The sequence below is a fragment of the Filicampus tigris genome, chromosome 18 (assembly GCF_054856515.1).
Source record: "Filicampus tigris isolate MCC_2025a chromosome 18, RoL_Ftig_1.0, whole genome shotgun sequence".
NCBI lineage: Eukaryota > Metazoa > Chordata > Actinopteri > Syngnathiformes > Syngnathidae > Filicampus > Filicampus tigris.
This window is the reverse complement of record NC_141234.1, coordinates 8766071-8780332: the sequence shown is the minus strand read 5'-3', so window position 1 is coordinate 8780332 and position 14262 is coordinate 8766071. Positions and strand designations below refer to the sequence as shown.

Sequence of the window (14262 nt, the reverse complement as noted above, 5' to 3'; positions counted from 1 at the left end):
TGAAATTATAAGCAGTTTCTTTATGCACGTGTAATCTAATATTATAAGCACCCCAATCTATCTATCTAGACGTAGTTGTTTCGGGGGGGGGGGGGGGGGGTGGGGGGGGGGGGAGTCTCATTCTGACCAACATTACGAATCAATAAATAACAGTGTTATATCTCCAAAAGCCCCAGTAGAAGATCATGTCGGACAAAAGTGACCTAAAAGCAGAGCTGGAGCGCAAGAAGCAGCGCCTCGCCCAGATCAGGGAGGAGAAAAAGAGAAAAGAAGAGGAGAGGAAGAAGAAAGAGGTAACCAAAAAAGTAAGTCGACAGCACTGCATTGAAGTCAACACACCTGGATATCTGAATCTATTTTGGGATCCTCCTGTGCAGGCAGAGACCCAACAGAAGACGGAGGCGACCTCGGAGGACTCAGACTTGGACCGCAAGCGCAGAGAGACCGAGGCCTTACTGCAGAGTATCGGCATTTCACCCGAACCTCCTTTAGGTCTATACCTCCTTAATAGACTTAATATTAAGAGGATGCTGTAAAGATGCAGTATTTTATCCGTACAGTATTACATCTGACTCACAAGTCTATACTTAGAAGTGTATCATCTTCCTGTGCTCATTTCCAATAGATTAGTTGGACTCCCTGGAGTGTCTTTCACTTCCAGTTGGCTTTCAGAAATGCTGTTCTCTTGTGGTCTTAAACTGTAACAACGCCTCGTAATTGGGAAGCCATCTTAGAAGCTGAGCTACAGTATTTTAACACCACTTTTAAAACAGCTGGGCATTAACAAGCCGGTTGATGCCCTAATGGTTTTGTATTGTTACTTTTTTTTTTTTTTTTTTTAATGTATCTTGTAATGCGAAACTTGCCTTTTCATTTTTTTTTTTTTTTTAGTGCCAAATACATTATCCCCATCCAAATCAATGAGCACACCGAGTGAAACAGAGAGCCAGGATTCAGCTGATAGCGGAGCAGCAGGAAGGTATGGCAAAAGATACATCGCCGATGTCACAAAGTTATTTAAGAATTAGGACCCATCTTTCTTAAGAACATATTTTCTTTCCGTTTAAAAGCATCCTGCGCCTCAAGACTGAGCTATCAAAGTGTTTTGGATTGGGAATAATTTTGCCACATATTCTCTCTGTGTTGTTTGTTAATTGCATCAAAGATTTCGGTAAGAGTGTGTGTAACGTGGTGAAGTTGTGGTGTTTTGCCTGTGATGACGTCATTGTGTCATTTGATGACCACTGAGCACATGTAATCACCTCAGCAGCTATTGATTTTGTCAAAATTCAGTTGTTCAGTTTTCTGTGCACCGCATTGTGCCTCAATTAAGTCCATGCTTTAATTTGAGTTATCTTTAAAAGTTAAAGAACATTTTTGAAAAGCGTCTAACTTCAGAATAGGGCTGGGAAAAAAAAAAGTTGACTGACCACACTGGCAGCTAACTGTTGAGGTCAATGTGTGAGTGATACTACTAATGACTCGGCACACTGGTGTTGCCAGGGGTGGAATTGGGGTCAAAAATCACGTTTCCGGCATGCATGAAAGAAATAGTTCAGCTTTTCACAAGTCAATTTGCCAAATTCAGTGAGCTACCTCCAGTCCCACAAACTCCCCCTGGACAATAGTGTGTCATTTTCGAGCATCTCCATTCGTGGCTGTGTGTGTTTGTGTGTGTTTCACTTCATAGGTCAGGTTTGTCAAAAAGCAAGTCGGAGATACAAAGCTCAAGGTAAGCAAATCTCCTGACAACCATAGGAACCGTGTTCTCCCCAGAGAGGCACCTATTGTGTCGCCATCCTGATTTATCGGATCAAAACACAGCGGTGACAGTTCCCCTTTCGTTCCTTTGCACTCTGCTGGTGATTTTTTCCTGAGCCTGGCCATCTCCCTCAATTTGTAAAGCTCGCCGTGGCCTGAGCAGAAATTGTCAATCTGTGTCTTTGCGGTTACTGTAAAAACAGTCATTCTGGCAGGTTAATCAAATAGCACAGGCTGAGGGTGTGATGGGTGCACTCAGGGGCCCTGAAAGGTATCATCAAAACGGGAAGTCTGATTGGAAGTGTTACATTTCTCAAATGGTAGACCTCGGCGCCTGCTTGCCATCACACACTTTTTTTTTTTCTACTATTTTTATTTCCCTCTGTATAAAAGACTCCTCGGCAGCTTTTTCTCCTGATCGCATGATCATCATACATGGCAGGTGCGTCACCATGTATGTCAAACATGTTCACGCTCATCCAAGATGTCCATTTTATGAGCTGGATTTGATGATGAAGATTAAAGCGTAGAAATAAACGTCAGAGCGGGTATAAAAGTCTTCACACCTCTTTTCAATTGCCAGGTTTTTGTCATATGAAAGATGATGCCGAGAAGATAAATCCTTTCTGCGGACCAGGCTTGTGCTATAAGATGTGACAACAGAAATGTCTGAAAAAAAGGCATCTAAATTCTATTTGGAGTTCATCAAATCCTCAAAATGCAGCCAGTCATAAAAGGGCGTACAACCACTTTATCTCGGTTGTTTATTTTCACTTCCACTCCCCCAAAGTTATAGGTCACAATGATGCTGGATTTTTTTTTTTTTAAAGATTTATCCAGGGCTTTTTATAAATATCACAAAAACCTGAATTTGGACAGTGATGTGTTGACTTTTTATATGCTCCATTCTATAGTTTGTTGATGACATGTATGGTCTTTTACCCCCTCTGTTGGTGATGTCAGGACCCTGCAGTGGGACACAGACCCCTCTGTGCTGCAGCTGCAAGCAGATTCTGAGCTTGGGTACGTCATCTAAAAACAAAACAAAACATGACACCACGGAAAAGCACATTTTTATCCATTTTTGATACGTTTGGAGAAAAACACAATGACGCGATTCAATTTGACAACCACTAATGAAATGAAAGTTGTTGTTTTTTTTCGAGTTTCTCATGAATTCTAAGAAGAGCACCTTTCTCTGTGAACCAGGCGGAGGATGCAGAAGCTGGGGGCCTCTAAGATCACGCAAGTTGACTTCCAACCAAAAGAGTTGGTCTTGTACAGCAAGGAGACACAAACGCCACTCACTGCCCATCTATCTGAAGGTGAACATTTGTGCGCGCAATGACGAACGTGAAACATTTTTCTGACGGACTCCCTCGAGTCTAAGGTTCAACCTAACTTTTTGGGGAGTTGCAATTTCGATATTCACAGGGTTTAGTGGCGCACCAAGAGTTAAAGGCGGAGGTTTCATGTTGCAGTAAAACTGTCGACTTTGGGTGGCTGAATTTGATACTCCTTTGGTTAGCCAAGTTCACAGCCCGTAAACCTGGAGCGACTTAAAGATCTCACAAAAACAAGAGAGGAGGGCACAGAGACAATGTCGGCCTGTCAATTGTTGTGTCTCCAAACATCGCACATAATGGTTCTGACTCCTGGTCATAAGTAGAACCAGAATGATGGATTGAAAACTGACACAAAAATGATTCCCCACGGTATCTTGGAGCTTTTCGGTGTATGTGTGTTGTAGGCAAACTGAGAATTATATTTCTGTTAACCGTGTTTACATTTTCATTGAGGCGTGTGAGGTTTTGTGTGTGCCTGCACGTCAAGACGCGTGCGCACTATTTTGCAATGTAGAGTCTAAACACATCCATATGGTCAACATAAAGGTTTGGTGTTGCAAAGGATTTTGCAAAGTGAGCACTGGAGCAGTGCATGGACTTATTTTACAACCCTATTTTAAAAAAATAAAAAAATAAAAAATGGATGATGGTAATGAAGTGACAGGTGAAGGACAAATATATGTTGATCGTCCTCATTACAACTCCAACATGTTCATGGTGCATGAAGATCAGTGGTTCTCTAAGTGTACTTCACCGGCGCCCTCAAGTGGTAGGCAAGAGAATCACTACCCAAGTACAGTTCAGTTGTGTTTAACTTTTAATCATCTAATCCATTAGAACTATTTGGGTTTTTTTAATTTAACTTTTAACAATACATTTTAATTCAGTACAGTTATTTTATTTTCCTATACCTATCCACGGTTGTTAATGTTCAAAGTGTGTATAATGTTAAAGTGGCTTATACTATTTAATATACCAGTGAGGAATATATCTGTCTCGTTTTGATGAACACTTAGACCTACTATGCTGCTATATTTTAATGTTGGTCATGATGGTGGTACTTAGAGAGCTAAGATTTTTTTTTTGGGGGGGGGGGGGGAATACTCTCCTAGACCTTGGCGCAGTACAAAAAAACGTTTAGGATTATCACAAAATTTTATAGTCCTATTTTACTAACCCAGCTCTGGTACAGGATCCTATTTATCATGATTGTGCAGATGTACCTAATATTGTGGCCAATGAAATTACACACAGTATATTGTCGGCCTTTGGACACATTGTATTCACATGTTATTAAGTGCCTCTGCATGTGGCGATGATCTATTCCTAGATCTGTCAAGGAAATAGGAGGGGCAAATGCGGGACGCTGATGAGGACAGGCGTGCGTGTGAGCATGTAAGTGTGTGTGCGTGCGTGCGTGCGTGCTTGCTGGTAGAGGGGGCACTGGAATCCACACCAGACCATCTATTATAATGACAGGAAGCAGGAAGTACAACCCCTACAGTCACATGGCTGCCAGCTGTCTTAGCAACTCGAGGGAGGAAGATAGAGATGATATGGAGTGACTGAGCGTGCGTGTGGGTGTGTGTGCGTGAATGTGTGTGTGTTTAAGAGAACATCTGGGAGCCAGAACTGGGCCGCACAGGTCTACGGTGTTTCGACCCTGGCCTTAGGAGACCTTTCTTTGCGGATGACTACAAAGCGAGTGTGTGTGGAGAAAAGATGAAAAAAAAAAAAACCTGACGCTGCCACCTGTCTGTGTTTCTGGCTGTCTGGCCGTGTGTTTGTTTTAGTCCAGATTTTGTCGATTGCAAAACTGACTCGTAACAAACAACGCTTTTAGCTTGTTGCGGCATTCTAGGGAACATGAATGGTAGATGTTACAATCAAATGTATAACTTTCAGACCTTCCATATATAGTATGTTATGAATCATTCAATAAAAAATAAAATAAAAAAATATATATATAAAGTGAGAGAGAGAGAGAGAGAGAGAGAGAGAGAGAGAGAGAGAGAGAGAGAGAGAGAGAGAGAGAGAGAGAGAGAGAGAGATATTTCCATACTTAAAATACCGTGTAGGCTTTAAAAAGAATTGTCTAAAAAACACATTTAAGAAAATTGTGGAAATAGTGGCACTGTATTGTATTTTGTATTTTTACAATAACGAGAGAAGGTGGTGTTTGGTAGGAGGGGCTGATCGGAAGAATGATCCAGTGTGGGAGAAAACCATCTGGTCTCCTGAAAGAGTAGTTTAATGATGGTGGTGCGACCAAGAGGGTGGTTCCCTTGGTTTGATAACTTGCTCTGTGTGTATGTCCACACTTAAGTGTAGCCATAGCATACTTGTGATGACTGGTGTCAACTTCTGACCTATGTCTATAATACTAGCTTGAGTGTGACCTCTACTAAATGTTATTTAGGCCCAAATTCCCCTGATCTTAATGGCATTAAAGTAAAACCTCAATATTGACACCGTGTGTAGCTCATCATAATAGACTTAAAGTGCTGATGGTTGACTCGCAGATTCTCATGGCTTCATCTCCCCATGAATTTTGACCTCTTGCACTTGTCGTTTGTCCGCGTTTGCAAATTTGTGTTTGGGCCTGAATGGTGAGTTTTGTAGACGTGTGTTCTTCCATGCATGGCTTTTAAGCGTGTACAATATGTGTCCTGAGTTTCACATTTGGGTTTGCGTGTGCATGAGACTTTCTCTGAAACCATTAAATGAGACTTTTCACTTCCGAGACCAATTGGATTCTTTATAATCATGATGAGTAGCTGTCTATGTGTGCTTCTTTTCCCAATCGCTGCTCAGCCATCGGTCTGTCCCGAGTGTCCATTGTGTTGGTCAATAGGATTAGTCCCAGTCACGGTTAGCTCCATTTATTTACTGTTTTCTTAATGGATTTGAATGGGCATGCTTGTCGTAAGGGAAGGGCGCTAGCCTTGGGACATAGCAGAAAAATAAAGTAGGGCCTAACATGGTGTGTGATAGTAACCTAATAAATGGAGGTCAAACACAGTGTGAGTGAATGGTGGTGTGTACTTACTGAACGTTTTTTTTTTGATCATTTGAAATGGTTTGTTTTCCATTAGAAGCTCACATTGCTTTTGTCACTGCCTTGTACATGACGTGATTCATCTATTTCTGTATTTTAATGCAAATACAGCTTCCCTAAAAATGGCAAGGTCATACCTTTCTACTCATCCTCAAGATCGATAGAGAAATTGGAATGGCGCACGGTGTTCAGACTGCTTCCAAAGTGGAAATAACCAGATTCTGGATACCTGAAAAAAAAAAAAAAAAAACATTTCAATAAGTCCTTTAACTGTGTGTTACGTGAATTAAACATCGAACAGTGGTCTACTCTACTCGAAGCCTAGTTGCCTTTGTGGCAGTAACAAAGTGATGCAATGTCATGTCAAGATAGTGTACAGACTATTAGTGATATTTGTTATTGAAAATACATTATTTAGGTTTTATGGAAAAATAACCATAAATGACACACAATGGTCCACTTATTGCTACAGATATTTGTGCTCGTCATTTTTTTTTAATTTTTTTTTTTATATAAAGGTTTTTGCCTGGCTGCTTCACAGGTTCCCAGAATACAAAGCCACTATTGTTATGTTGTTACAAGCAGGTACTTGGCACTTTCTCAATCTCTAACAAAGTGCATTAAATAAAGACCACCTCCTTAAAAAAAGTGCAGTCATAATGTCCAAGAGCCAATTGTGATTCCTGTGTTCACCTGCCACGTTTCAAGCCATACTTTAAGTCTGGTTACAATTAAATGGCCATTAGTTCAGAACAAAGCTTTGTATAATGCGCCATGAACAATCACAGCAATTCTGTATTTTTAGATGTATTTTTTTTTTCAGTAGCATATCTGTAATTTAAACAAAACGTTTGTAATGTTTAATGCATTTTGACACGTGCGCCGACCGAGAGTTGACGTAATTAAACCACAATGCGGCCAACATTTCAATATAACAAAGACTTGTTTCTCTCCTCAAACCTTCTTTGGACCAGCCAGTCCCCACTTGGCCCTGAGCACAGTTAACGCCACTACTTCAAATCAAGCGATCCCAGTCTGGAGATAACTATCTGTGTGGGTACTTATACTTGGGATGTTGGCAGTAGATGGAAAGGTCAAGGTAATTGAGGGCTCCTTGTGCATGCATGCAGTTGTGCACGTAGCCATGTGTGCAGGTCAGTGTGGGTGCGGTATGAACGTGGCCCTTGTAAATTGGTTCTGCTCAGTGGTGCCTTAAAAGACCCGTAATAGGCCACAATGGTGGCCACGAAAATAAGAAGAAAAGCAAAAGTAAGAGACTGAAAAAAAAAAAAAATGACTGCAGTGTACATTCTATTATTTTTCTGTTAACGTCCAACTTTAGAGTGTTGTCTCTTTATGAATGATGAATTTGTCCTGAAATGTCAGCGCACTATTGGTTGTGCTGTTTTGAATAAAACTGCAAAATAGACTTCCTGAAAAGCTCATATACACAGAGGCCAGGCTTGGAGTCACTTTCCCGCCTGAGGACCGCCGGACTTTCGGTACGCTGGCGGAAACCCCGAGTTATGATTCCATCAGTAATTGTTTGCAGTGAACCACAGGCAGGCCATCAGCAAAACAGCTCTCTGTGTGTTCTAATGTGATATTGCAAGTTTGGAAAAACCCCTCTTTGGGTTAAAAGTTCACAGGGTCTGCAGACATGTTTTTGTATCTGTCTGTATGACTCTCTCTCTCTCGCTCTTATCGGGTTTTCTGGACCATTAGTTTTCACCGTCTGTACAACTTCAGTATATAGTTGGTCAGTAATTCGCTTCTGAAGTATATTCACATCAAGAAGAGGCTTGACAGGCAGTGGACTGGTTATTGCCTCCTGCAAGAGGGGAACGAGTGTTTCTAATACCTAACCTGTGAGGACACTGTCAACACAATCACTGTTAAAAGAATTGAATTTCATCAATGGAAAGTTAAATATGTGGACAAGAGCACAAAACTGGCAAGTCATATACAAGCACACCAACACATGCTGACAAACCGACCACCCACATCCTGAGCTCCACTGTAATGGATCAGTCCAACAAGCAAAATGGCAAATGTCTGAAGTGATCCCAAACACTGGCAGCAGATTGGCCTGATTATGTTTTCCTTTCTTTTTTTTGTTGTTTTTTTTTTTACAGAGGGAACCCTTATGATGTGAAAGCCGGCCTATAACAATTTAAAGTGAAACCGCTATGTTACAATTGTAGTTTGGAACAGTGAAAAATTGGAAGTGAACTGATATTTGAAGAAAAATTTGAAAATAAGTTAACTACTGTTAACATTAAGACATAAAAGCAATAAAAGGATCACTGCCCAAGTACAGTTTTTAACATAAGTTAAATAAGTTCACATTATGTTTAAGGATTTTTTGTTTTTAAAAATGTATTAGGGTAACATTTTGTAATTAACTTTACATGCAATACATTTTAACGGAATCATTTTGGTACATTTCCCCTATCTTGAAGTGCGGTGTTATTGATTCTAATGTGCATAACGCTACCGTGGTATTATTTTATTCAATATACTTTTTTGGAATGAAACATCTGTCTTGTTTTTGATATTTCAATATTGGTCATGATGGTGGTACTTGGAGAGCTAAGCATTTGTTTCTTTAAGGCGGTGCCAGGTGTAAAAAGCTTGAGAACCACTGGTCTAAATAATGTACGTTGCACCCGTAGATGTATAAGTCAGTGCATGTTGCGTGTCAATCACAATTACTTTAACTTGGACAGATTTTGAGGGATTACAGTTGTCAAAACAAGATGAACCCGGGGTCATCTTCTCTGTCGGCACCCCGCTCGGCTCAATTTTACAACCAATTTTCGTCTTCTTTCCCGTTCAAAATATGTTTTGATTTGAAATTATATCCCGCAAAAGTTGCGCCGTTGGCAAAATAAACGTATCACTTTAGAGGGACTACATTCTATTGACAACAAGAGTTTATCCTGCTGTTTCATTACTGACGTTGACTGTTGGCAAAGTCGTCGTTCAAATGCACGTCCATGAAAACAATTGATTTCATCTGGTGCTTTTGTCCAAGGCATGATCAGGAGGGAAAGTCTGCCTTGTGCCAAACACTCACAAGGTTGCTGCGCTTAAAACTCACAGCGCCAATGTATCCACCGTGTCCAGTGCACTGACGATGCGTTCAAATCAAAGTGAATGTAACACACGCCCTGTCAATATGAAACAGACATGTGGGCTTTGTGGCCACTTTTCAAGGTTCTGCAAAGAGGAGTGCGGTTTCATGAGTTTTGTATGGTTAGGTAGTTACTGTATATGTTTCACTATCTGGGTGTATGCAGCCACATATGGAAGCAGTTCTCTCTTACATTGTTGTTGTTCCAGCCAGGCGGCTACAACAGGCCGCACGCATGTACGTGCGTGTGTGTACTTGTGTTTTCTGAAGGCAAAATTCACATGGAGGGTAACCACAGTGAGTGTACCCAGAGGAAACCGAACAAAATGTACTCTGTTGTTGCACTACAAATTCGCTGTACTGAAAGCACATGTAGAGGCTGTCGCTTAGCGTTTAAGGACTGTCTGACTTTTGGTAGACTGGGAGTGTATCCTCCTGCAGTGGTCGAAACAAGAAAGTTCAGACATGAGAGAAAAGTCATGTCTTTTTGTGAGTCACAGATGATTGCAATTTGTTCCCTTCCAGCACCATATAAGGTGCACGATCACCGTCTTCATCGTTGTCACTCTCCAGTTTGCTCTGGCAACATCATCCTTAATCATATTTGCCATCTGATGAGATGAAATTTGGAGGGATACGATTCTGCGCTCCCCCCCGTTTGCAGTTTACTCTCTTTTTTTAAAATTGGCTTGAATTTGACTTTTTCACATGTGTGCTATCCTTTCCTATTACCTGTTTGTGTGTAAAACAACAACAGCGGGCCCAGGACGTGTGCCTGGGTGGTCGCACTTGCACTACAAGTTCACTTCAACTCTCCAGAGGTTTTTATTTAAGAGGGTTGGAGGTTCACTACCCGCAGCCCATGGCCAGTTTGAATGTTTACTAAACCTTTGTTTGACCGGCTCGTGGCTTTATTTTTACACTTTTCGCTTGGGAAATGATGCCTAAGTCGGTGAATTAATGTTAAAAAAAATTAACAGCTTTAACCACCAACGCTGGCAACGAAAACAATCTGTCTGTGGTTTTTTTGGGAAAAACATTAGAAATGTAATATGCATTGAAATGAACTGTTCGAGCTGCATCGGATCCAGGGCTTAATTTCCAAATCATCATCATGGTTTATGGCCTGCCACTTGAGCGCAAAGAAATGTGATGACTGTGCTTCTTCATTAGGTGGATTGACTTGAACGTGACATTCCGAAACTCCCCAGTAGGGGGCACTCTTGCCATAAAAAGCACAGTTAATCGACTGAGACGGTTACAAACTCAAGTGTCAAATGTTTTTACAAATATGATTAAATTTAACCAGTCATTTTGCATTTAAAACGTGGTGTTGATAATCAAAACGTATGAATACAATTGTGCATCGATACAGAATGATAACTACTGTTTATGTGATGAATATTATCCTTGTTAGGCTCAAGCTTGCAAAGTTGTCGCTTGGCCTTTTGCCCTTTTAGTGCCCACACACCTATCATTGAAAATAGTATGAAATAATGGCCAATTATCATAAGACGCACTACGATGCAAATTCCCGTTTTTCCCGAGTGGCACAAAACGCCTGCCTGGCATTGAGTCGATGCCACGGTTGAGATTTTATGCGAGGCCTTTCTGTTTCTCCTTCTCTCTCGCCCTGTTTGACAGTTTGGAAAGTTTGAAGTCATGGGTTTTAATCAGGGCCTTGCGGCTGGGCTCAGAGCATGCCGTGGTGTGGTATGATGGCTCAGTTTAAAGATGTGGGTCTGGGCCCGGGCCAAGCCTGGGTGCCACTGCTTTCGAGAGAGCGGGAGGGAGGGAGAGAGAGAATAGTGGGGCAGAGAGAGAAAGAGGAAAAAGATAGGAGGAAGAATCACTTGGCCCCCGCAGCATACACAGCAGCGTCATCCACAGACCACCAAAGGGCTGAATAGCCCGCTTAAATGGAATCGGATTATGTGCGGGCATGCGCGTGTGCATGCAACGGAGGGACGCACAAACTTGCACACTGTACACACACGCGCTCGATTGTTCTGATCAATGTGAAGAAATGTGGCGGCGAGATTAACTAAATCATCGCGCGGGTTTTGCGGGTCTCAGCAGATTTGCATCAGGTCCCGCTGCTCGTGTGTATGTGCGAACAACTTTGGATGCTTCTCTGGCAATACTGACTTGATGTACCGCACTATTCTCTAATAAACATATGGAAGGCATTGAGAATCAACAACTATTTTAGTGATTAAGTGCTAGGATTAAAAAAAAAAAGTGACATTTTTAATGCATTTTCTAGCATGTTTTTCAGTTTAGCTGCATATTACATATACATATACAGTATATACACATTTATACACACACATACAGGTATACATATATATATACATATATATATATACATATACATATACATATATATATACATATACATATATACATATATACATATACATATATATATACATATACATATATACATATATACATATATACATATATACATATACATATATACATATATACATATATACATATACATATATATATACATATATATACATATATATATACATATATATACATATATATATACATATATATATACATATATATATACATATATATACATATATATATATACATATATATACATATATATATATATACATATATATATATATATATATATATATATATATATATATATATATATATACTGTAAATACATATAATATTTAAATGAGCATTTTCCTGCATTATTTGAGTGATAGCATAGTTAAATTCATGTGACATTTCGGGAATTGGTACTCGTATTTCAAGGATTAAATTGCATTCGATTGAATGAATAAAAGTAAAACAATCACCCGGTTGCACGAGGTTATAAGTAACATGTTTCGGTGCAGAGGATGGCGTGCATATGTCTCTTCAACAATAAGACTTGTTCTCATTGAGGTTATTGTGCGTGTATGTGTGCGTGTGTGCGTGTCGTGCCATGGCCACATTAGAGAACTCTTTCAAGTCGCCGTGGCTGCCTCCTACTCCTTCGCGTCGTGCTTGTGTTGTGGTCTGTTGAGCAGCCAACCTCCCAGGACCCCTGCGAACTGTTTATGTGTGCGTGCCTTCATGAATGCATCTCTCATCTTGTCCCCAAAAATCCCCCCCAAAATCAATCTGCCCTATTTCCGCCACCAACTTCCTTCACACGGCCATTTTTTATTGGGATTAAGGCATTTGAGATCTGTAGAGATTTTGAGGGCTGCAGAATCCTTAAATCCAATTGTCGCCTGAGTAGTGACACATTATTGCTTCTGTTATGTTAAGTCCACTAGCACCCTATGGAATCACTTCGAAACAAAAAAATCAACCTTACAACTATCCATCCATTCAATCATTTTCGATACTGGTTGCCCACCTGAGAGTTTTTCTCCGTGCTCTATAATTGACTGCCAGTTTGTCCCAGATGAACCACCGCCTCATCCAACATCATGTGGGTTTGCCTCGACCTCCTCCATGGCTCTGCACACAACAGGCAGTATGATGAAATCAAAGTACATGAGAGGATCGAATTCCACATGTGCGCGTTTTGAGTATGCACGTGTCATGTATGAGGAAATGTAACTGAAGTCAAAACCTGATCTGACATATTACAATACATGTCTACAGAATGTCATGGCATGAACGGACACACTAACAGCAAAAGCAGTATGGGCATTGGGAACAAAGAGGTTAACAAAACTGATGTGCAGGTGGTGGTATGCATGGTGAGCAGAGAGGCGGCATTTGAAGCTGATCTATAGACTGTAGTACATCTCGGCAATGTGTCAAAGTGGTTCGCTTTCCCCTTACTTTCATCATTTATCGCCAGTTTCTCAGTGTCACTGGTCCCAGTTCAGCACACATGAATGTATGTTTCCATCCAAAAGAAATAGCTCTGATATTTTCGGTGCGGGATTGTGACAGACGAACTTGATGTATGGCAAATGGCAGCAACATCAACAATTTCTTCATGGGAGAACTGGACTGTCAAGCCATTAGTGAGGTAACCCGTCGGCCATGAATCACGCCGCCTTGCACCAGAGGCCTGTGGTCCTGAGCTTTGACAGTTTGATCGCCCCTCAATGCGGTCGCTCTCTCTTCTCTTCTCGCTCCTCCCATCTTCCTCACCGACGCATTCCAAACCACTGGTCTGGACATGACAGGATCAAGAAAATAGGACAGACATAACACAAGAAGAAGGAAAGGATACCACTAAAAGGACTTTGCTTACATTACTTTCCACAGTCGGTGCGCCGTTTCCGTGAACTTGTGAAGTTTGCAGATTAGTCACTGACCAATGCAAACTGGGACGCTGGCACTGGAGAGCACATTTATAACATCTTAGTCATCCGCTAAGCGCACACTGAATGGAAATGACAAAGAACAGTGGAACCTCAAGTTATGAATGTCCCTTTTGAGAACAACCCGGGTTACGCACTAAATGTTCATAGATTCCTAATATAAGTCAGAAAACCATTTCATTTTTGTCAAAGAAATAAGAAATAAAATACCATTCACGGTGTGTACGTTGTTTATTGAAACGTAACGTCGCTTTCATTCAGACTACGAACGGTTCATGTTGGCGTAATCCCGTCGAAATAGCCGTCAGCGCCTGTTGTCAATCACTGATGCCAGAAGCAGCCGCGTTTTATGAACGAATGGGAAAGTAGGGCCCGTGTCGACATTTTGAACTTTTGCCAAACAAATATATAAAGTGCGAAACAGTCATCATGGCTCCTAAGAAAATGGATGATTATGAGAATGATCAAAATACATTTGTAGTGAATCACTGTAATCTTAAATGGCAACGTGACAACCCATTTACAGAAAAACTGGAACGTACAACTCACTGAGCCAATTAAATTCACAACTCGAGGTTCAGCTGTATAGCCGAGTATTTGCTCAGAGGTGAATTTCAACGCGAAATGTGAGACGACTCGTTCTTTTTTCATGCG

General features: G+C 40.9%; 2 protein-coding genes across 12 annotated transcripts in view; one reads left to right on the top strand and one right to left on the bottom strand.

Annotated features, from left to right (window-relative positions):
- The window catches only part of dync1i1a (dynein cytoplasmic 1 intermediate chain 1a), a 34873-nt gene that overhangs the window by 541 nt on the left and 20070 nt on the right, over window positions 1-14262 (top strand). For 5 of the 11 annotated variants that reach the window (XM_086014698.1, XM_086014696.1, XM_086014697.1 and 2 more), the window contains 6 exons: window positions 171-305; window positions 378-492; window positions 892-979; window positions 1691-1732; window positions 2725-2784; window positions 2971-3086. In XM_086014698.1, the coding sequence (XP_085870824.1) occupies window positions 186-305; window positions 378-492; window positions 892-979; window positions 1691-1732; window positions 2725-2784; window positions 2971-3086 (541 nt within the window). In that variant the 5' untranslated portion in view covers window positions 171-185. Of the gene's footprint in view, window positions 1-153; window positions 306-377; window positions 493-891; window positions 980-1690; window positions 1733-2724; window positions 2785-2970; window positions 3087-14262 lie in introns of all 11 variants that reach the window. The other 6 variants (XM_086014694.1, XM_086014695.1, XM_086014701.1 and 3 more) reach the window with 4 other exon arrangements.
- LOC147132329 (uncharacterized) overlaps window positions 2396-14262 on the bottom strand; it is a 79379-nt gene continuing 67512 nt past the window's right edge. Inside the window, exons 4-7 of the transcript XR_015082106.1 lie at window positions 13539-13625; window positions 12684-12787; window positions 6303-6394; window positions 2396-2793 (exon numbers count right to left, since the gene is read on the bottom strand). The gene's annotated coding sequence lies outside the window, so the exon portion shown is untranslated. The remainder of the gene's footprint in view (window positions 2794-6302; window positions 6395-12683; window positions 12788-13538; window positions 13626-14262) is intronic.